At 39.9% G+C, this 23,511-nt stretch overlaps 2 protein-coding genes across 3 annotated transcripts in view; both read right to left on the bottom strand.

The window, feature by feature from the left end:
* The window catches only part of Fmo1 (flavin containing dimethylaniline monoxygenase 1), a 28,061-nt gene extending 17,420 nt beyond the window's left edge, over positions 1–10,641 (bottom strand). The window contains exons 1-3 of one of the 2 annotated variants that reach the window (XM_013075333.3): positions 10,536–10,641; positions 10,310–10,453; positions 4,457–4,594 (exon numbers count right to left, since the gene is read on the bottom strand). In XM_013075333.3, coding sequence (XP_012930787.1) covers positions 4,457–4,588 — 132 coding nt within the window. In that variant the 5' untranslated portion in view covers positions 4,589–4,594; positions 10,310–10,453; positions 10,536–10,641. Of the gene's footprint in view, positions 1–4,456; positions 4,595–10,309 lie in introns of both variants that reach the window. The other variant, XM_004853450.4, reaches the window with a different exon arrangement.
* Positions 10,642–15,264: 4,623 nt separating this feature from the next.
* Positions 15,265–23,511, bottom strand: part of Fmo2 (flavin containing dimethylaniline monoxygenase 2) — a 31,849-nt gene continuing 23,602 nt past the window's right edge. The window contains exons 6-9 of the mRNA XM_004853454.3: positions 23,232–23,431; positions 21,494–21,849; positions 19,827–19,899; positions 15,265–18,826 (exon numbers count right to left, since the gene is read on the bottom strand). Of these exons, the coding sequence (XP_004853511.1) occupies positions 18,481–18,826; positions 19,827–19,899; positions 21,494–21,849; positions 23,232–23,431 (975 nt within the window). The 3' untranslated portion in view covers positions 15,265–18,480. The remainder of the gene's footprint in view (positions 18,827–19,826; positions 19,900–21,493; positions 21,850–23,231; positions 23,432–23,511) is intronic.

Below are 23,511 nucleotides of genomic sequence, written 5' to 3'. Positions count from 1 at the left end.
GATTTACCTTCTTGAGCCTGTTGGCAATGGGAAAAAACGGTCAGATCAAATATCTTTTCTCATTTTAAAAACTGACTGAGGGCCGAGGATTTAGCTTAGTGGTTCCGGCGCCTGCCGCGCAAGCGCAAGGTCCCAAGTTCGATCCTTGGTACCAAAAAAAAAAAAAAAAGAAGGTTTATCTTAAAAACTGACTGAAAATGATAATGAAACTCCTCACTAGAGACCTTCTCTCCATACTGGCATCATTCATACCCCCTGAGCCTCAAGGTTAATTGTTCTTTCTTCTTTCCCTTTAGTTGGAACCAATACCACTATTTGCTGCCCCCTCTCCCTGGTGAGATTCAGATTGGCACTGGAGCACAGGGCCCAGATCCTGGGCCTATAGCACAGGAGAGCTGTGGCAACTTCAGAGGAGGTTGAGGGTAGGGGCCTGTCAGGTGTATCCCAATATGCATAGCAGAAACTTGGTAAATATTTATTAAATATATGAATAAAAGGAAACCTACTGAGGATACTGGAATTTTAGAAATAAGGCCTTCAAAGAAAAGTTGTAGGTAGGAATCAGGTTTACCAAAAAGGAAGACATAGCTAAGGAAAAACCTTTCAGTGATTTAAGGGTGTGAAATGTGTTTACCCCTCACAGTACCCTCGCTGAAAGTAAAAATGTAAGGTGTGTAAGACATGTAGTAGGTGACCAGTAAAGGTTTGCTGAATAAACGAAAGGATGCACTAGCAGAAGAAAATGTCTGGATGCAGATTAAAGAAGGATATTGGTCCAGGGAAATTGTTACACCTTGGAATATGTTACACGAATTTGAAGGATGAAGCAGAATGTGTCTTACTAATAGAGTTGTTACCTCTAGTTTTTTAGTGTTGAAAAATCTTTCAACTACTCTTTCATGACTGAGTTCCCTCCCCATCAGGAGTCTGCAAGGTTTGGCTGTGGCACACGAAGTTTCAGATGTGTCGCCCCTGCACTTGAGGTGCTGGTTAGCTAGAGGTGGTTCTTTACCAATGTGTCCCATTGCTTTTTTTTTTTTTTTTTTTTTTTGGTACTGGGGATCGAACTTAGGACCTTGCGCTTTTGAGGCAGGCGCCGGAACCACTGAACTAAATCCCTGGTCCTTCCCTGCATTGCTTTTTTGTTTTTTTGGTACCGGGGATCGAACTCGGGTCCTTGTGCTTGCGCAGCAGGCGGTGTAATCACTGAGCTAAATCCTCGCCCCCCTGCCCATTGCTTTTTAATAACTGTCATCCTCTCTTCTGTCCCAACATACGATAACCTTGCTTTTCAGCTGCACTTTGTCAGCATCCTCTGTCCTCAGGCTGTGGTAGTTGGGAGCAACCAGAATCGTACCCTTGGCGGTATCACGGGAAGTGATTTATGGGAATGGGAACTGTCCTCGCCATATATTTTGTTGGATTTCTGCACTCTGCCTCTCTTTTTGCATTATGGTTTTTCTGCTTATATCGGACACTAAGGGTCCCACTTGGTGTATACATCTCCTGGCAATGGCTAGAGCAGTCTAATTCTGCAGGTTTTGAATGAACTTCCTGCTCTGCATGCCAAAATTCCTCCGACCCGTCTCCTGTAGAGTGTGCGTGCGTGGCGTGCGTGCGTGACATGCGTGGCGTGCGTGCGTGTGTGTGTGTGTGTGTGTGTGTGTGTTGGGGAAGGAGGAGAAAAGGGATGTTTCTGGAGAGACTGCAATGACTCAAAGCATGTTGGAGCTGGAAGGCACCCTAAGCATCACCTAGTTGGGGATTTTCCATCAGCCTTTAAGAGAATCTTAAAAGTATGTCAGAGGCATTTCAAGAGGCTGCAGTACCAAGATGGAGCTGCTAAGTAACGGTGTGTGTTGGGGACTTTCCTGCTTCCCAGGCCACTAGAAATTCAGCTGTACCTGTTTTTCAAACTGGCCCCATATTTTCATTTTATAAGCTAGGTAATAGGGGTGGAATAACTTGTTAATTGGGTGTCATTTTACCTTGCTAATCCTCTTAGATGTCTTCTTCATGACCTTTTCACAGTGATTTTTCATGTCTTTTCTGTTTGTCTAATTCTCTGTCTCCATTTAGCACCCTAACACCCTCTTCATCATTCCTATCTGCCATTTTTTCCAGAAAGAATTGGGGCCTCTGGCATGTGTGCTCTTGCAGCCTCTCTCCTTATCACTGTCTTCATTTCCCCTCTCCTTCCAGTCTCTGGAGAAAGTGTCCCTCGTCTTCCTCTCTTTCCATTCCTAACCTTTCCACTTGTGCCTACAATTCCACTTCTTCCCACCGCCCAAGATCTTGTCTCAATTTGGACTTCTGTATTCAATCTTTTCATATTATCCAGAGATTTTTCTCTTTGCCAATAAACAACTTCAGGTCTTCCCATTAATGCACACAAAACAAACATAACAACAAACAGTCTCTTTAAATTTGCTGGTTACCCATTGCATGTGAATTGAGTATAAACTTCTTGATTCAGCCAACTTCTACTTTTTTATTATTCCTTTTACATGTACCACAGATACCAATAGGTTGTTTTTAGTTTCTGAATACACCAGGCATATTTTCTTTACTTATTCCCTTCCTGGTGTCTTCTGCTCTTTTGACTGTTGTTGTCCTTCAAAGCCTATCATGGGCTATTTCTTCTATGAAGCCCCTCTGGCTTTCCAAGAGTAGCTGTAATCCAGCCCTCCTTTAAATGCTCACAGTACTGTTTCTTATTTACAGGGTCTTAGCCTTCTTTTATCTGCCTGACAGCTCCTCAAGGTAATGTGAATCTTTCTCATTTTTGTGTCTACCACAGTAATTTCTGTATAGTATTTAATCTACCAAAGTCACACAGCCAGTTGGACACAGCTGGATTTTGACCCATTTCTCTTGGTTCTTAGATGAGTTTTCATGTTAATAATAAGGTGTCTGTGACCTAAATAGGGAGCATTTTGTCTGTTATCTCAAGAAGAATAGCATAGCTTTTGATCTTTGGATTCACATTTTGCTTTGACTGAGATTATCTTACTCAAATAATTGCTAATTTAGCTCGGCATATTAATCTTTCAAGCCAACTCTCAACGATCAGTTGTGTTTATCTGAACTATTATGTTAAGAATCTTAGACTCATAATGGGAAATGTCGATTGCTTGATTATTAGGTAAGTATTCGGTGGGCATGGAACAGGAGGAGAATTTTGGTGCACATGTCAGGATTCTTCCATCCTGTTGGAATATATGCGGCTTGAATGATGGGAACAGACATGCTGCCTTACCTAGTCCCTTTTGGAAAGTCTCTATACATTGATGGTCACATTTTCTGGTTGGGCACATTTTAAGATATGCAATTCTATATGTGAGCCAAGCTATGCTGGAGAAATGGGATTAAAGTTGCAACCCTGGCCTCTCCTAAGCTTTGCTCACTGAGTTAGAAAATAATTACTTTATCCCATTTTGAAATCCTACCCTTCTATAAGTCTTTCTCTTGGCTTCTCAGAGGACTGGAGGTCAGGCACTTGGACATTTTGCCTTTCACTATTCTTGACAGCTTTCTCCTTAGTAATTTAAAGTTCATGGGAAATGTTTTCCCCTCGAAGGAGCAAAACTAGGAGCTTTGGGGAGATTTGATCCAAATGCTTCTGTGGCTGAGGCATAGAGCTCATAGAATGCATTTCTCTGCCTGGCTTGAGGGTCTCAATGGACTGAAGCAGGGCCATTGTGATGCCCTGGGCTCCAGGCCAGTAAAGGGTGGGCTTTAAAGTCTGCTTTCCAATCCAGACTGTAACCCTGGTGAGAGCAGGTAATATTACTTCTCTTTCACTCAGAGAGAAAAGGGACTCCCAACCCAAATTCTTTATTTCTTTTTTTTTTTTTGGTACTGGGGATCGAACTCGGGACCTTGTGCTTGTGAGGCAGGTGCCAGAAGCACTGAGCTAAATCCCTGGCCCCAAATTCTTTGTCTCTGATTGTTTTTGGCATGGACTGGGACTGCCTGGGCAGCAGGACCAATTATAGAACTCATCTACACTGAGGTCACTTTAACCTTGATGGAACAAGGCTGGGAAAAGATGTGAGTCAAAGAGCTGGGTCTGGCAGACAAAGCCTGAAATCCCAAACACTGCAGTCTGTGGTTCTGCATTGGACCTCCTGGTTCTGGTCCTGCTCCCCTGGTGCTGAGGTTTCCTGGCCTGTCCCATCATTCCATTGTCTTCCTCACTTTGTGGGTTTCTCTGAAAACAATTCTTCCTCATATCCCTGAGTAAAGTTAGTAAGGCTGCTTACACACCTCCCACTAGAACTCAGCTTGTTTCTGTCTTTTACAATTTCAGTGCCCACCCCCACCCCACCCCCAGCAGAAATTTCCAGCTAATGCAGAGCAATCAGCCCAAGTGGAAGGAATACAGATCACTTTGTTCATCACCAGTCAGGCCGTTCTCTAATAGGCAAATAAAAGCAGTTGAAACCCCACTTACGGTGAATCTCCACAGCCCCCCAAGGTCGTCGCTCCTCTCAAAGCAGGTGGGCTGCAGTCCCTCCTCCAGACAGCACTTGATGGAGGCCAGGCCACTGACCCCAGCTCCCACGATTGCCACTCGTTTGACCATGTTCTCCTGTGTGGGGAAAACGAAGGGGAGCTTTTTATGCACAAAAGCCCTAACCCCACCCTTGGCTGCTCTAACAAACCACGAAAAAGAACTTGGAAGATTAAGGGATTTATTCAGTTCACGTCTTCTGTAGGCTTCTCTGGCGCGTGAATGTGTGGAGAGAAACGTTCAGGTTGCTAGTTTAACCCCCCAGCTTAGTTATGTTGCCACCCCTCAACTTGAGCTGGCACCAGGCACAAGTGCAGTGGTGCTGGAGACTGGGTTCTGGCAGAGTGGCTGAAATTGGACCCTTGGGGGGCAGTGCTTGGCTTCCGGACTGTGCTGCAGAGCTGCAGAGCAGGAGAGGCTCACCCTGTCAGACACATTCTTCCATCTCCTACACGGAGGCGCAGATTGGTGTGGAGATGTTGCACAAAGACACACGGCGGCTGTGGGGCGGGGGGAGCAGTGAAGTTGGGACAAGGAGCCACGACACTTGTGGCCCTCCTGTGAGGGTACTGCTACAGGACATGCCTCTGTCATATGTCAAGGCTCCAGCTGTGCTTCTGGTGTATAACTTCACTCATAACCATTTTATGCTCACCAGTGGAAGAGGGAGAGGCTACCCTGATTATTTGTGGTGGAAAGGAAGGCATGGAAGACTGTCCCTCCTCTCTAAATCTCATACTGACTCACCTCTAGGGAACTGACAGGTCACTGCCTGCACAGGTCACAGAAACTAACCTGTGAGGCAATATTGATTAAACAACTGGTTCTGTCAGCCACTACTGTTTGATCTTGGGCAAATTATTTAGTCTCCCTGGGCATCATAAAGTGGAGAAAATAATAGCTTATTTGCAGTGTTTCCTTGAATGGGAAGATCCCTTTTCAGCTGTCCACTGAAGTATTGTAGGGTTGTTTCCCCTAGCAATAGGATATGATTTACCAGGGAAGAGCTAATAGATTCCTTTTTGAGGAAGTCATGCTTTAGGCCCTGGAAGACACTATAGAAACAAGAGCTGTATATAATTCCCCCTTCCTGGGTGTGAAAGGAGCAGTAACCCTACATTTAGAGAGGCAGTTGAAGTATGGGTACTGGGTCTAGGCACATCTGTTTCCAAAGCCTGTTCATTATTAGTTAGCTTAGTAACATAGGAAAACTCACCCCTTTGGGCTTCATTCTCCTCATTTGCAAGAGAGGTTATAATGCTAGTCATTTTTGTGAGACGTAATAGGCACACAATAAGGAATATCCACTTCTATGAACAAAATGACTCCCGGAAAAAGAGGGGTTTGCATAGAAAAGAGTCTATTTGCAGTGTGCACCAAAGCATGATGGCTCTGGAAAGTCAGCAAGTGTGAGCAAAGCAAGACATTTGTGCCCCTGGCAAACAGCAGGAAGCAAAGCAGATTACTTAGGGGAAGACGAGGAGCCATTTCCCAGAGCTGAGTTTAGAAAGAGGGTGAGGCAGCTTTCCTACTGTGGCTTCACTGAAACTGGAGAGGAGGTCACAGGGGAAGGCGTCACTTCTCTGGGGAGGGACTAGTAGTGTTAATCCTGCCATGGTGTCCAGGGAAGGTGTCCTGGACAGAAGGAATGGGCTTTTGTGTAGCAAACACCAGTGGGATGTATTTGTTTGGCTAGGATGTTGGAGTTTCTAATTGATGTTGGAGTTGCTAATTGAAAGCACTAGGCTGGTTCAGTAGGAAAGAACACATCTACTCCATTGTTAATCTGAGCCCAGAGAAGTAGGTTGTGCTAACTGTGGAGGCCTTGGGCAATGAAGTGAACTGCCCTATTCTCACTTTGCAAAACAGCGTATAAGCAGCAACTCTTAATCCCAGCACCTGACTCAGTAATGCAAACATCTGCCTACTACAAGCACTTTCCAAGAGTCCAGGCTCTGAAATTGGCTTTGGTCAAGTAGAATCTAGATAACAATTTTTTTGGAGATAACATAAACAGGAAACTAACTGTTCACATAGAAGGTGGAATCAAATGCCCTATGGGTGGTAGACTCAGATTCTGTGTTCATTCTCTCACTGATTCAGTCATCAGACCTTCAGTGAGTGGCTTCTGTGTGGCTAAACCTGAGGCTTGGTGTTGGAGTGTAAATTATGAAGTAGGCAAGTTGCCTTTTCTAGAGCAGAGGTCAGTCTGCTGGGGAAGTCAGTCTCAAAGATAGTGATCATAGCTTTGTGAAGTGCTAAACCAGGGGTATGTCTTATGTACTGATTGAGCACAAAGGAGAAGGTGCTAATGCTAACTTTGAAGAGTTTAAAGTTTTGTGCTGGCTAATTATCAGTAATTTAATGTTTCTATGCCTCAGTTTCCTCCTCCCTAATGTGACGTTGGAAGTATAACTAGACTCAGATATTGCAAAACTGATCTAGTGACATATATAAGGTGCTTAGCATAGTACTTGGAACATGCTAGGCCTCTCAATAAGTGTTATTTCCATGTCCTTGAGCAATTTTTTCTTTATTATCTTGTGGATATCTGTCATGACAACTTCGAGCTTTTGCAAAGTTACAGACTATTCAGAATTGTAGCCCTTGGGGAAAACCAAAAATGTTTAAAAAGTTATCTTGTGGAAAGTGAATGAAAGGAGTCAGGAAATATAAGAAAGATAATGAGAGAAAGGGAAAGATAGGAAAAGAAAAAAAAGGAGGGCATAAAGTGCTTTCAAAATCACCCTGAAGTTCTTCCCTTTCTTTTAGTTTTTTGGTTCAGATTTTCTTGGTGTATGAACAGTCTCATTGAAGCTGTTCCTCACATTTGGAAGAGCACATGTGAAAATACGCAAGAGACTAGGTAGGCGATCTAAATGTCACTACCACTCTTAGCTAAACTCAGTTCTTCTACCCACTCATTCAAGAGCTTATGTTTATATGAAACCAATGTGATTTACTAAGTGCTTTTTAAAGAGAAAGTTTTGTCCCTCTTTATTTTTTAACTAAAAATAACTTCCAGTCAGCAACTACTTTGTTTTTAGAAAGAGTGACTGTCCAAATAAAATAAATAAATAAATAAATAATAATTAATAAATAATTTTATTAGAACAGAAAGTACACTAAGCAATTTTATTAGGACAAAAGTATACTAAAGTTGCTGAATATGGGAGTACTATTTTGCATGCAAATGCAAAAATATTATTGCTTCTTATTTGGATAGTCATTAAAAAATCTGTTGACTACATCATGAAATCTGTCATTTTGTGGAAGTTTAAAAAAAACTAATGGAGAAGGCTTCATCAAAGGTGACTAAAAATGAAATAAATAAGTGGTAAAATTTAAGAAAATATAACTAAATCAGTAAGGTAGGAATCACTGAGTGAAAGTAAATTTATATAAAAAAACCAAGGGAAACTAGAGTCATTTATAGCTAAATGGATGCACATTGAGACCATACTCTTGAGTGAAATAAATAGTACACACATGTGTAAATACCGAATAGTTTTTCTGGTATGAGAAACTGAAAGTGTAAATAAGGATTAAAATGAATAATTGGTAATGTCACATAGGAAGAAAAGGTCCAAAGGGATAGGGGAAGTGGGAGGGGTAGAGGAAAGGAAAGAAGGGAAAGGAAAAAATGTGAGAAAAGGAAAAAATGGAAACAAAGTCTTTGTAAATAGAGAGAGGTGGAGGGGTTGAAGGGAGGGCAGGAGAATGGGGAAAAAATAAGAACCAAGATACATCATGTGAAGGTACAAGTTCCCAATGATAAATGTAAATGTATTGTATACCTAAAATGTACCAATAAAAGAATTTAAGGAGAAAAAAAAATACCAAAACAAAACAAACAAAAAAAAAGGAAAATAGGCCCCCCCAAAATTGCTAAATGAGTTGGGAAATCACTGTTGACTGTGCAAAAATTACTAATTTCTAACCGTAAGGTTAGAAACTACCAGGTTTTTCTATGGATTTTATACCATGTCCTCTGTTTCAAATAAGTAAGTTGTAAATATATAATGTACTAAGGTCAGATTGAAGGTCCACTTAAATGTATTGAGATAATATTAGTATATGTGCTGCCGAAGTGAGCACTGTATCGAGATAATAATATAAAGTAGTGTCAGAACAGGAGGCTGGGGCTGTCATTCCTAAACTATACAGCTTCCTTGAGTCAGTTTACATTTTCAGGAAAAGCACCGTGATGGTGTGTTAGACACTGAGTATTAGTTCAAGATATTTCACAATTTCAACATGTGATTAGGCTGTGTCCCATTCAAAATAGGTGATCAGCAACTGCTGTTGGTAATCAGGAAGGACTGCAGAAGAATCAAGGTCGGACAACAAATGAAGGGCTCACATCCTATGAGGTCGAAAGGTTGAAAAGTAGTTGGACAGTCATCAGCAGTCTCAAAATCCCATTGCTAAATAACTCTTACAAAGAATGAAGTAATATTCATTGCCTTTCCATTTGTGCATTATTTGTCCAAACAACTGTAATGCTGTTAGAACGTAAGTACTTATTAAGTTTTTGGACCTGTTGACTTAATAAGAGGAACTGTGGCTTGGGGGTACTGTGAAGCAATTACCCACACACTAAAAGACCCCTGAACCTAGAAATTTTGGGAGGCTCCAGGCAAAAATCTTACTTTCTATGTATTTTTTATTGATTTAAAGACTTTATCTTTTAAAAATATATTTTATTAGTGACTATTAATTTTACAGAACATTGGATGTCAATATGGTATTTTCATATGGACATATAATATATTATGATCATATCCATCCCTCTACTACCCTCCCTTATTCTCTCTGTGAACCCAGCAATGGATCATTAGCCAGAGTGTAACTGTTGCCTATGTGACTCACCTATGCATGTACTAAAAAGCCCTATTTATTGTTGCTTTCAGTCTCCTACACAGCCTTTTATGTGTGCATTCCTCATCCCTCTTTCTTTCCTTCCCTGCACCCTCTATCCCACACACCCCTCAGCACATGAAAATGTCTCAGAATACTGGGTGGCACAGACTCCCCAAAGATAGCATATCCTTAAACTGGCCATGATAGTTCAGATGTAATCAGAAATAGTAGGTACAGCTGGATTATAATGGGGGATAGATGAAGATGCCCCGTTAGCCCCTGAGAACACAGTGGTGCAAGCTGATATGAGACCTGGGTTTTGTGAAAGGACTGTGCTGTGGAATTTCTCTCTGTGAGCAGCAACTTTCCACCCCCTCAAGCCCATGCCTAACACAACCTCCAGATAACAAAACTCTGCCAGTTACACGGTCATAACAATTTTGCTATGACAGAGGGGAAACTCTAAGAAATAACCAGGGACCGAGACTCATTTTCTCCTTCTGTAAAACAGATGACACTGAACTGGCTATCTAGAAGTGATTTTGAAAACCCTGATTTTATAGCTTTGTGGATTTAACCCCAAGTGGGATTAGCAAAAAAAAAAAAAAAATCTGGCAATAGCATGAAAATCAAGAAATATTGACATAATTCATAGAATGGAACATGAAACATTTAACAATAGAAAACAATGACAAAATGTCAGCATACATTAGTAAAATTTCCGAGGTGGCTTGCTTCCCACTCCCCTCTTGGGCCAAATGTGAACATTTGGTAGACAACCTCCCAAACCATTGTCTCAGACCATGCTAGGAGCTATTGATGCAAGTACTGCATTTAAGAAAACTCACTGATTTCTCTTTGCATGAGAAATATGTTTTCCATTTAACACTTGGTTCATTTAGTTAGTAATTTATCCAGAAGGGTACTTACCAGTGTACACAGAAGACTCAATATCTGGTTTTACTGTGCTGCTATAGGTGCTTGAGGACTGTTCCTTACTTTGAAGCAGACTTTCTTTATGGTCCCTCTGGGATCATGCGCAGAGGCAGCTATGTTCTGGGATGTGGTTCCGCCCTGAAGCACAATAACAAAACAGGAAAATCCTGGCCCCACTTTTTTCATCCAAAGGATTCAGAGGGAACATCTGGTTGCTTACTTTATATACTCATAATTACTTGTGACAATGGTTCTGCCAGTTAGAACTCTGGAGCGGTAGAAATCAAAATAGCAGGAGCTGGTTTTGACCTGGACACAGGATGAACTTGGTCTAAGAGATAAGGAATGTTATGCAAAATTTGGAAGCCAAGCTTGTTTATATTTTAACTCATTAATTAATTGAAGTAGTGAAATGCTAATAGAAATACTGGCTGACATGCACTTCAGACTCATCTGCTTGCAAGCTATAAATTCAGTTAAGGCGTTATCAACCCCATGGCTTATCAGTTGGACTCTTCAAAGGGACAAGAATAAACTAGGACAATCATGTTAATGGCTGCTATATCAAAACTTCACTTTTAAGAGTTTTGATTGAACATTTAGAGAAAATTATTATTTAAAATAATCATATGTCTCCCATGTTTTTAAAATTCTTTTAAGTGCAGACGATTGCCCAGGCACTTGGAAGTATACAAGACAGATATGTGGGAAGAGCATGGCCTTTGAAGTCACAAGTCCTGGGTTCAAATATTGTGTTCATCAGCCAGTATGAGAGTAATCTTGGAAAAGTTGTATGTCTTTTTATCAGCTCTAGTTTCCTCAATTTAAAATAAGTGCAGTAGTACTGCTTCTAAGAGTTGTGGTGGTTAGATGAAGTAATCAACATCCAGAGACTTGTATGTAGTAAATACTGTGGATGATGGTGATGATGGTGATGATGATGTTGATGGTGATGTTGATGGTACTATCTCCCACAGTGACTGAGTGTAATGTCCAAGAGATATTGGTGGACTGAAGCAGGGAGATGCTTCTGAAAAAATAAATCTTTTTTCTTGATTTTAATACCATATAACTACAGCCTTTGGCCTTGGATCTGGAAGGCCTTGTAAATGGCTGAGTGTGTTGTTTGCTCATTGGGATCACCCAGTGTCTTATAAGACACTCAAGTCTTATTTCTGGCTTATTAAATATCTGGCAAAGAGACAGCATTGTTAACTCTTCCTGCAACTATGAAGATGATAATATTTGAATGACTTTAAATTTAATTTTTACCCAGAAAGTAAGACTTCTGGGCTACTACTAGCTCAAGTGTGTTTTTAAAAATCAAAATGTGTTTGACATTGAGTCAGCAATTCCATGAGGGATAGGGTGACAATTAATGTTGGGAGCCTAGTACATCAGCGCTTCTCTTGACCTCTAAATGGCACACACTGCAGAGGTCCCTCGGCCTTACCAGACATGCTGCTAATGGCAGCCACACATAAACATGGTCACTTTATTATCTCATTTTCCCTAATTACCCAGAGATTTGTGTTAATTAAAAATGAGATGACTACCCCTCAGAGAAACCTTCACTCTCTGCTATTTGTAGAGTTTCTTATTATTTGTACTTTAGGCCGTAAGCTGAAGAAAACTCTGTATCCCCCTATTCAAGTGGACCTAGAGCCTAATAAACTAGATTATTATGATTTTTAGGAAATATTATGAACTTTGTGCCTCCTGGGAATATGGTAGGATTGTACTTCATGGCGCCCTAGTGGTTGATTGGGAATATATGACTAGTCTGTTCAAAGAAATGTGAACAAAGTACAGTAGTGTGTGTCCTGATGGGCCAGGCCATTAAATTGCCAGTATGGACTCCATAGGATTTCTTTTCCTTCAGTGTGGTAACCAACAACCGTCTAGTAGCCTGGACACATGCGTGACCATGGAGAGCAGAGTGTACCAGCAGTGGACACATACATCAAAGAGAAATAATTTGTTCTATTTTAAGGTATTGAGATTTGGGAATTACTTATTCATGCTTAAGCCCTTATTCACCCAAGCTCTTTTGAGTGAAGCATTGGCAGGCTATTTCCTGGCTCCTTCACTATACTTCTAAATCACCTTCTCAAATCTTCCTTCCTTCCTTCCATTTTTCCCCTGCTGTGATTCATCCTTAAAGCCATAGAATTTTAGAGCTGATGGAGAATATAGAATTTGCTTAGCTTTAGTCCTAATTGTAAATTAAACCTATTGAATGCAACTTTCTTTTCTTTCTCCCTGAAAAAAACAAAGTTAATTGATCCCCGGTACTGCCCCCCCCCAAGTTAAAATGCATACAACTCCCTCCCTCTTAATTCTTTCACATAAAGCATCAAGAGGCTCCTTGCCCACACAAGTCATGTTGAAGGTTTTTGTTTGTTTGTTTTTGCTCTTTTTTTTGAACACTCTTGCAGAACAAAAGCATGGAGAAGAGCTGGAGGGAGCACCGGGCCTACTCAGGGCCAGGTATGGTGTTGAAATGTGTCTTGTCTCTGCCAGCATTGGTGAGCCAGTGACCCTCACCTCTGGCGTCCAAGGACTGTAGCAAACAGCAGCCACTTTCTTTAGCATTTCTTCAGATGTCTTTCTAGCTTGATCAGAAGCTTGTGGGAAAGCTACCATTCTCAGTGAGGGTTGTATGCTGTGCCTGCCTGAGGAGTTTGCAGTGAGTGGGAAATGTCATGGTATTTTAGAATAGTATGGTGTAGTGGGGTGAAGCAGAAGGAATCAGAACCCCCTAACATTCTTATCTGTAGAGTGGGATAATCATCCTCACTTCACCTAACATACAAGGCTTTGGTAAGGTTACATGAGGTAATATTTGCAGAAATTATTTGTAAATGGTACAGGACTCAATGAAACCTCAATAATTGGCCCATCTCTCTCTCTCTCCTTCCTTCCTTCCTTCCTTCCTTCCTTCCTTCCTTCCTTTCTTTCTTTCTTTCTTTCTTTCTTTCTTTCTTTCTTTCTTTCTTTCTTTCTTTCTTTCTTTCTTTCTTTCTTTCTTTCTTTTTCTTTCTCCCTCCCTTCCTTCCTTCCTTTCTACCTTGACATCTTCAGATATACCAGAGTGCCTGATATTTAGTAGTTATTAATAAATGCTAAATGGATAAGTAAATATCTGCCCATATGTTCTTACCTGTGAGGTTTATCTAGGGTTATTCTATGATATTATGAGTCAGGTAGAAGTTAGGAATTCAAGTTAGCCTCTTGTGTGTTAGATCCTTTAAAGGAGCCTTTCTAAGCTTTCTAAGTTGAGAATTTATTTGAAATATATGTGATTTGGGTAGCAGCTGGGGTCTCCCTGTCCCTAGGTACAAGTGCTTAATTTGACAGCTCACACAACTTCTGTTTACTTCTCTGTGGACCTGGCTATTACTGTTCTGACCCATCCCAGTCTAAGTACAGAGCTTAGCTGCTTCTCTAATCTATAGGAAAGAGCCCATCTCGACTAAATATTCCCTGTGTTTAACAGCTTTACTGAATATTCAAAGGGCTGCAGAGAGAGGTCTTATTGTACTCCACAGAGGATTCTACCATCCCAAAGGCTCTGTTCGTCCTTTTTGTTTTATTTTTCTTTCCTTCCCCCTTTAAGTAACTTGGCCATTTCTCTCTTTACTACTGAAGAATTCAATTCTACCCAAACCCATGTCCCTCATAGTCTCTCCTTTTTATCTGCCCCCCACATTTGTTTCTCAAACAAATGCAGTTCCCCTCTTATTCAGATACCTTAAATAACTAAATATCTTAATACCTAAATTAACATAATGCTTATCAACATTAGTACAATCTTATATTATTAGATACAAGTATATTACAATTATTTTAAATTTTCTTTCACAACTGTACTTTATCAACTTTTAAAAACTCCTAGGGATCATTTATATCTTTGGTGCATAGAAAGGGGACAAAACTTATTAACATGATATTCCATCCTGGATATAAGGCAGACATTGGAAAATGCTGAGATAATGTATGATTTCTTTAATTGTTTCTTCATCCTGTATACCTTTCATTTAGCTTAGGCTTGAGACCCAGATGATGCTGGCCAAAAATCCCAGTGGGGCCACTTACAAGTCACATAACTTGGGAAAATCATTAGTGTACGTCTGATCCTTGATGCCTAAGTTGTCAGAAATAAATACAGTTAAATAAGATTGGATCATTTTGTAACATGTATTGGCTTCTAGTGTTTTACCCAGGTTTCTTAGGTTGCTACAACTTGAAATAGCTCGACATCAAGAGAAATTGATCCTCTTCCACAACCAACCACCTTCTCCTGGCCATCAGCTCAAAGTAGAGAGATATCTAACAATAAAAGTTGTTTCATTAGTTGTAATTAAAATCTCTCTCCAAAAATATGTAATATATATAGGTGGACATCGAAGTATAGTATTAAAATACAAATTTTACTCTATCCTTGTCATCCTCATGAGTCGAGCAGCCAGCTCTTATAGTGGTTTAGTTGAATAGGTGGCAGAAGCAGTACCAGCTCTCAGCTTCTCTGATGACTGGACAAGTCCTTGATGCCTCTTCTGAGTCTTCTTTGAATTGCACAGCAGTCTCAGCTGCTTCTACTCAGCCTTTCTTCCTTCTCTCCTTCACTGGGAATCAGATTTGTGCTGTGGTCTGATCATTCTTCCAGACTTTTCTTACCCTCTCTCTGTTTTTCCTTACACAGGTATTTTCCTAACTAAACCCCTTAATCTCATTCTGATATCTGACCTGAGTTAAGTAGAATCAGATTTTAGAAGCTTTTTTCTTAGCTTCATTGATGCTTCCACTAATCATAGGACAGAACAAACAAGAAAATGTGCTCTGCACAGGGTCAGCACTATATGCCTCTGGGGTGACAACCAAAGGTTACAGGTCAGTAGCATCTTCCAGGATGAAAGACTGGCTTCAAGGATGACTCTTTCTCTTGGTTATGTTTTTAAAATCTTTATTATTTGAAATAATTGCTTGAAATTTAATTACATATAATAGTTTTAGTATTTCATTGTAAAAATGTCTTTATCAATGCAGAACAAATGTGACACTTTTGGCTATTGATAGTAAAAACAACGGAACTATCATACAGTAGAGTTGAAATGAAAGGTCAGTAAAAAGAAGGGTCACAAAGAAAGATTTTGAATGAGATTGTCTCCAACTAACATCTTCTGCAGAAGAGCAAACATTGTTAACCATAGCATAAGCACCGGAGCTGAACATGAGGAGGAATTTGGCCCTGAGGAATGAAAAATGTTGCAGACTAATCTCTGAAAGCAGCTTTTTCTTTTTTTGAGAGACTCCAGACTAATGGTTCCTAAATTTAATGTGCACAGGAATCATCTGAAGAGCTTGTCGAACTGCACACTTCAGCAAGGATTCTGATTCAGCAGGTTTGGGTTATTGTCACATTTAAATTCCGAACTGCCCTAGACAGTTTGGGAGTTTCAGGTTCAGCATATACGGAAGTAGAAGGACAGAGGGCATGAGTTTTCCTCAGAGGCAATTTTTTCTAGAAATCAATTATTTATTTTTCAAAAGAATATTTGGAATAATTTCAAGAGATTTGCAAAATGTTCAAGGCTGTAAATTTAATAATAATTTTGGAGCTGTTTTTTCCCATCGATTTGGTATCAACCTAACAAGCATTCAGTCCCCTCCGCTGTAGAAGGCTAATTACTAACGCTATTTCAGGGTGTAGTGGTGATGATGAAAGGAGACAGCATCTGCAAAACTGGACATTATCTTGCCTATGATAAGGCATGAATTGGCAAACTTTTTCTGAAAAGGGTTAGATGGTCAGTATATTAGGATTTGTGGGCTGCATGGTCTCTCATACTCTTGTACTCAACTTTGCACAAAAGCAGCCGTAGAAAGTGAATAAGTGTGGCTGCATTCTAATAAAACTTAAAAAATCAAGTGGTTGCTGGATTTGGCCCATCAACAGGAGTTTGCTGACCTTTGCATTTAAGGCTTATGATTTTTAATAACTGGCAAAGTAACCAGTTTTTTTAAATTAAGAATTACGTATATATACCATTTGTGATTTTTTTGAAAAAAATTTGCTTATACAGTGATGAAAACAATATTTTTGAGTGCAAATGTTGGTATTATTTCAATGAACTTTACAAAAACATTTCTACTAAGAGAGACTGTCATTACATTGTTCTAGGCCAATGGCGATGCTGCAGTGGACACACAGAGCCCTCTCTGTTGGCATGTGAGCCAGCTGCCCCAGCCAAGCTTTGATAAATTATCAACTTACATATAACAGCAAAGATATGTTATTATGTTTTTCTTTTAAGACAAAAGTTGTTAATGTCTGAGTTGGTTTTTCTAAACTAAAACCTCAGTATTCAGTATTATGTTTTTCTTTTAAGATAAAAGTTGTTAATGTATGAGTTGGTTTTTCTAAACTAAAACCTAAGTATTCAGGTTTCATTGCAGGGTTGGCATTTTGTGATAAATAAGTGGGTTTTGGGTTGCAGTCTGGGCACTCGGTCTATAAAAGTTTTGCCATCACTGTTTTAGGTCTTGAGGGCAGAATTCCTGGCCAAAATTAGGAACAGTGTCCACATAGGTTTTGAACAGATAAAAAGGAGAAATTTGCCAAGTGTTCAACATCTTTGATCTTTGTTTGCCTTCCTTCATTACCTCAGTTTAGGCTCACAGCATAGTTTATCTCTCAAAGTTCAGTTCATGGGAATAGTGGCGGTGGTGAATGTTCCATGGACAAATGTTTATCTATCATAGTGTTCAGTGTTTATTGGCATTGAATTGCTTGTCTATGTTTATCTGTCATATTGTTCAATGTTTATTGGCATTGAATTGCTTGTCTTTTTACTCTTCAGTTCCAAGAAAATGTTTGTCTTTCTTAACTGATATGCTTTTATCAGATGAAAAGATTATTTAGCATTTTGCCTTGGCTATCTGTAAGGTTAGCACTAGATATAAGGATCATTTGTTATAGAGCAGTGATGGTGAACCTTTGAGAGCCTTCAATGATAACAAACAGTTGGCTGCAGCACTCCTGCCATAGGTTCACCACCACTGTTGTAGTACTTTCCATCTACTTGAGAGATATACTTTTATTCCAAGTGTCCAAGATTATCTTAAATGTTATTTCGCAGTTATCTTTCACTGTAAATGTCTTCAAATATTTTTATTTAGCTGAAATATAAACCAAATATTATAAATAATACTCAGATCACTTATGTAAGGAGAGCACTGTTTTCTATGTAAAGATTCTCCAAAATGAACATATATATTATAATTGATGAAATAAATGATTAATAAGCACTTTATCAATAATGAGATTTTTATAAATAACCATATTGTAGGGCGAGGTTATGACCCTCAGTTCTAGAGTTCAACAAACCGGGGCTCCAAGTTGAGCTCCATCTGAAGACCAGTAATGTGGTCTTAGTCATGCTACACAATTGCTTTGAGTCTCAGTTTCATCACCTGTAAAATGGGTACAATATCCATACCCATCTCAGAATTGTGAGAATTAAAATAATATTTATAATGTACACATAGCACAATGTTTAGTCTATGATAAACACTATATATATGTACATACATATATTTCCAGCTAGCTATTACAGCATGTTTGTTTTATTTTTGCAGCAAGAAATGTGATTATTTGCTGGCTTTCTGTATGAGGCCAGTACTGGTGTTTTCTAAATTTTTCACATCCTTACCCACACCACCAGTATTTTTGAGAGCCTGACCTTTATTACCAAACAGAGTCTGTGCAGGAACACCAAGTATGTTGTGCAAGAGTTTTAAATATTTACCACAATTCAAGTTTTCCAACAATTTAAACTATAGGGCCTGCTTTTCATTCTGTGAAATTCTGTATTTTCCACATAATTTAAACCATATCAAGGCTGAAACACTGTCTACTGGATCTGTGTTATTTTATTGTACTTTTGGGAGTTTAGTGAATTTGCAAAAAGGGTAGAATAGCAAAGACATTTCCTAACAGTTTTGATTTTAAATGTAGACTTGCTTTTCTTACTTCCTCATGCTTACTTCTCTTACTTGTTCCTCATAACTCTAAAATTTAGAATATAGCTTTAATATTTCTTCTTTAAATTGTACCAACTGGCAAGATAATAAAGCTAGAGGTGTTATGTGACAGATTGGAACTAATGAAGTTGGGAAAAAAAGGCCATAAAAACAACAAGAAGCCCCAGGATTTTCAGCAGGAAAGAAGTTGGTAAATTGGATGAAGGCTTCACAGACCGAGTCTTTAAAGGCTTCAGTATCCTTTGTTTCTGGGTGAGGATGGCACTTCTGGCTCCTTCCCACTGCCCAGGCCCAACGAGACGGTACTGATAGGAATTGCAGGGCCCAAAATAGAGTTTTATAGCCAGTTTAGGATCTTTTAATAAGAGAGCAATGAAGTCTGGCTTGGCACCTATCTCCAGGGCGAGCTCATCCAGGTAGTCAACGTAATTGGTCTGCAGTATCTGGCTCAGGCTTTCTCCAAACCTGGATGAAGAATGTGAAAAGGACAGTTTCACAAACTGTTCTCACCTATATGGAACAAGGGGATTTGGTAGCTGTTTAACAGATGAAAAAATGAGTAGATGAGTGAGCAAGTCTTGAATGAATTGTGGTGGAAAGTGTGAGTTTATCCCATCAGGAGGCCCATCTCTCAGACTGAGAGAAAGCCCTCAGCTAAACAGCCATGAGTTCCTGGAAGGTCTGGGGATACGGCAGGACCGATCACTGAGGTAACTGCTCAATGTTTGTTGCGCACCTGCAAGTCTCCAGGCAAGCATGTACTAGTCCGATTGCTGCAGAGACTCATTGGACAGTACATTTTGGTAAAAGCCTAGCTCAGTGCAGTGCAGGGGAGATGCTTAGCATTTCCTTGTTAAATTACTAAAGTGCCTGGCAGCCTGGTTGGTATATACTAGGTATTCAATAAATGTCAAACAAATTAGAATTTGAACATAAAGATAACCTTTTACCCAGGTGTAAAGAACCCAAGTGAACTTTCCAGGAGTACTTGATCACTGTTGAACCATGTTCTACTTCAGGAAAAACAACAAATCCTTGAACCTTCATACCTGATTTGTTTTGATGGGGACTCTCAGCTAACTTTCCAGAGATATTCAGGCTATTGTCACCACCACCACCCCACCGTATTCCCTCTCTAACCAGAGTATGGGTGACCTGAGAAGATATAAAATCTCACACAGGCATCATACAAAACTGAAATGAAATGAAGCCAAGGAAAAATATTCTGATTTGGTACAATTTATACCCTTGTTTCTCAAACTACAGCGTAAAAGAATCATCTAGGGAGAACATAAAAATATAAATTTCCACTCTTATCTACAAAGCTTCTGATTCAGTGAGACTGGGTTGTTAGCCCAGAAATTTACTTTTTGTCAAACAGCTATGTGTTCTTGAGGGTAGTTAGATCACTCCACTTTGAGAAGCATTGCTCTAAATAAATAGTTTTTTTCAAAAACATGCTTACAGGTCAGTTCTTTTTTCACTCCTTTTGATAATGTCCTTCATCATTGCTTTCTCTGAAGGTAAGCTACACAAGCCTAGAAAATAAAAGGTGGGTTTCAGTAGTGGGACTGACTCATTATCATTGCTTTACCCAGTAGATGGCTCTTAAAATTAAATTCTGGATGTTGAATCATGTCATACCAGACATGACTGCTGCATTGCTGACCTTCAGCTGCCCTTGGAGCACAGTGTATTGCATGGATCATGACATGGAGGAGGTTAAGAGAAGAGCCTGGACTGGGTAGGCATGGCGGAGGCACTTGGAAGCTGTGTTTGAGCTCTGTTGTAAAGGTGATAGGATCTTATGAGAGAGCTTTCTGCACAAGAAGGGAAGATTAAACCTGTCCTTTGGAAAGACCCATCTAGCTGTGAATTTAGGAAAATGAGCTCCAGGGCAGTGAGCTGATAGCTGTGGGGAATAGGCACGAAGCTACTGAGGCAACCTGGTGAGGAATGAGAGTGGAGGACAGGCAGTGGGGCTAGAGAAAAATCAGGGCAGGAGTCATCATGTGCTTATGATTCTATCTCCTGCCCACAAGTGTCCTCTGAGGTACAGATGGGCTGGAAAATGCCAAGTCCCCTGCATATGGCCAGTCATTTAACATCTCAGAGTCAAGCGGTCCAGCGGCTGAGCTCTGCATCAAAGCATTCCTGCTCACACCTGCATCTTCTTCTGCACACCCCTCCTCTGCTGCCAGCACTGCTATCCACCTCATGGAGAGAGAGACCGCAAGCTGTCCTTGATTCCTCTACCCACATGGAACAAGCCATATGTCTTACTGATTTTTCCTTTATGATTCCTCAGGATTATATCCTCTTTTCACTTTGTCTTTCTGTTCTGGCCCATGCTTCATCATATTTTAGCACAGATGATTATAGTAGTTTTCTCATTGGTCTCTGAGCTTCCATCATTTTCCTCCTTTAAATCTATATTCCACATGACTGCTGATATAATGTGTGATTATAATGTCTGATAATGACTGCCTTCTTATACCCCTACATTGGTGTGTCTGGCTGAAAAGCTTTCTATGATGCAGATTCTGTGCCAGACTTAATCAAGAAAGGCCATGTGATGATATTTATTTGCAGCCAGATTTGGGAAGAACTGATAAACAGTTTATAATGTATGGCATTCAGAGTTTTTGTGTCCTGTCCCCTCCTTCTCCCAGATTAATCTGTTCTCCCCCTGCCTCCACCTCCTCACATGTCATGCTCCAGGTATGTCAGGTAGCTTGTGACTCTCACGTGCATCAAGCTTGTGTGTGCCTGTGCTCAGGTGATTTCCCTCCTGAACCCAAGAAACTCTGTCATCCAGGAAGTTTTCCTTGATCCTCTCCTTATCCCACTCTGCTAATCACCCTTTCTCTTCTTCTCACAGCACACATGCATTCCTTTATCAAAGCATTTGCCACATAATGTTAAAATGATTTGTTTAAATTTTTCCTTGTCCCACTAAGTCCCAGCACAGGCTATGTCTTCAGTGAGTTTCTGTTGAACAGAACTGAACTCTGGAAACAGGAAAATCACAGCCTTCTAAGTAGGGTGAAGTGCTGTGCAGATGCACAGAGAGAAACTGTACAGTAATTTTGTAACTTTGTAGGGACTGATGATGTTGAGCTGCTCACTCACCTTTGAAAACTCTTGTTGCCCAACGTGCTTGAAGTTCAACAGTTGGGAAAATGGAGCCTAGGGGCTGGATGAGACCCATGCACGCAAGGGTTGACTTCTCCAGGTGAGGGGGGAACATATATTTATACAGTGAGACCATATTATGCTCTACTTTGACAAGTGGCTCTTCAAGGAAAGGAAAAGAGAAAGTATAGCCTGTTGCAAAGACAATGACATCAATGTCCTCCTCCACTGTTCCATCCTCAAAGATGGCGGATGTTTCTGTGAGCTCTGTCACTCTCGATTTCACCTTGATGGCTCCATAGAGTAGGCGACTTGGAAGATCGTCATTCAGTATAGGCTCTTTCATAAGGTATCTGTGATACATAGGAAAGAAACACTCAGAAGGCTCTTCTGCTAAGGAATTTTGAACTTTCTTGACATTTTTAGAGGTAGCTCTGAAAATTAAGGGGTTTTCAAATGTCTGTAAAACTCTTGAATAATAGGCTTTTCCAACCCTTATTTCTGACTTACCATCATGTCACAAATCTCTCCTTCAGAAATATGGGAAAGTATGTAGGCGATGTTAGTTGAAGACATTTTATTTATGGTATTTATTTTTTTGAGACAAGGTCTTGCTATGTAGTTCAGGTTGGCCTTGAACTTGCAATAATCCTTCTGCTTCAGGCTTCCAAGTGCTGAGATTACAGATGTGTGCCATCACACCTGGCTCAGTTAAAGTCATTTTTTTTTTTTTTGGTACCAGGGATTGAACTCGGGACCTTGCACTTGCGAGATAGGCAGTGGCACCACTGAGCTAAGTCCCGGCCCTTAAGGTCATTTTTAAAAAGGAAGAATCCCCAATGGCTTAGATGAAATGCCAACACTTATGGTTAGTACCCAAGTAACCATATTTTCATAGTTACTGGTGATTATTATCCTATTGGTGCTTCTACCATATTTATGATATCTAGCTTTAATTATTTTGCTGTTTTATTTAATCTTATCTAATCATAAAAAGGACAGGATAAAAATGAATGGATAAAACTAGGCTTGGTGGTATTTGTTGATCTCAAATTCTGTTGCGTCTCTGTTTATGATAGGATGGATGCTGAAACAGTCTGGTTCTATTTCTGAAGGTCTTTTTGGAGGTTTGAGAACTATTTTGTCCAATCTCAGAATACAATTGCATAGCTTTTGTTATGAGATGTTAAAGATCTATTTTTTTAAAAAGGAAGGAGCTGCTATCAACTAAGGAAAAATAAACATCTAATGTTTTGCTTGTGCTTATAATATCAATGATGTATAACTTGGAGATCAACAAATATTTGTCTTTGGCAAAGAGAAGGGACTTTGTTCTCAAAAACTGCCCATGGAAAGAACCACATGATATAGAGTTAACAAAGCATAACTTATCAGATGCAGAGTTACATGCTTCCCACCACATCCCTCTGGAAAGACAACTCATGGCCTCCTGAAGCAGTCTCCTCCAATGTTGGACAACTTTAGGTGTCAGGAAGTTCTTTCCACCAATCCTAATTCTCCTTTTTGGGAACTACTTATAATTACTCTTGCATCATCTTCTTAAGCATGTTTTTAAGATATATAGAAAAAATTTAGAATTTAAACTCTAGGACCTATACAATACATATACTGTTAGGTTATAGTTCAAACTACCAGGTTAGCAATTTGGATCTTTGTCAAGAAAGGCACCTTCAGACAACCTTGCTAACCAATGAGTTTAGCAGAATAACTGTACTTGTTTTTAGGCTCCAGACCATAATTTTCATGGTTGAACCAATGATTTATCTGTTGTTCCATCATCCATTTGAGAATCATTCGTGGCAGGATATTTCGGAGCATTGATTTAAACCTAGTGTGGAACACCATGTCCCATGGATAACCATCTTCAGAGATTCGACTCATGACCCAGGAACCATTTCTGGTGCTGATGAATACCTGGTAAGCAAAAAGGAATGTAGTTTAAATTCAGGCATTGGGCGTTGTCCCCTTTGGGAAGAATCTACTCTATAGTGGTA

The sequence above is a fragment of the Heterocephalus glaber genome, unplaced genomic scaffold, assembly GCF_053883595.1.
Source record: "Heterocephalus glaber isolate CG9 unplaced genomic scaffold, H.glaber_assembly_v1.0 deba00001600, whole genome shotgun sequence".
Classification (NCBI taxonomy): Eukaryota; Metazoa; Chordata; class Mammalia; order Rodentia; family Bathyergidae; genus Heterocephalus; species Heterocephalus glaber.
Note: the sequence above shows the minus strand (reverse complement) of the source record. Positions and strands in the feature narration are given on the sequence as shown.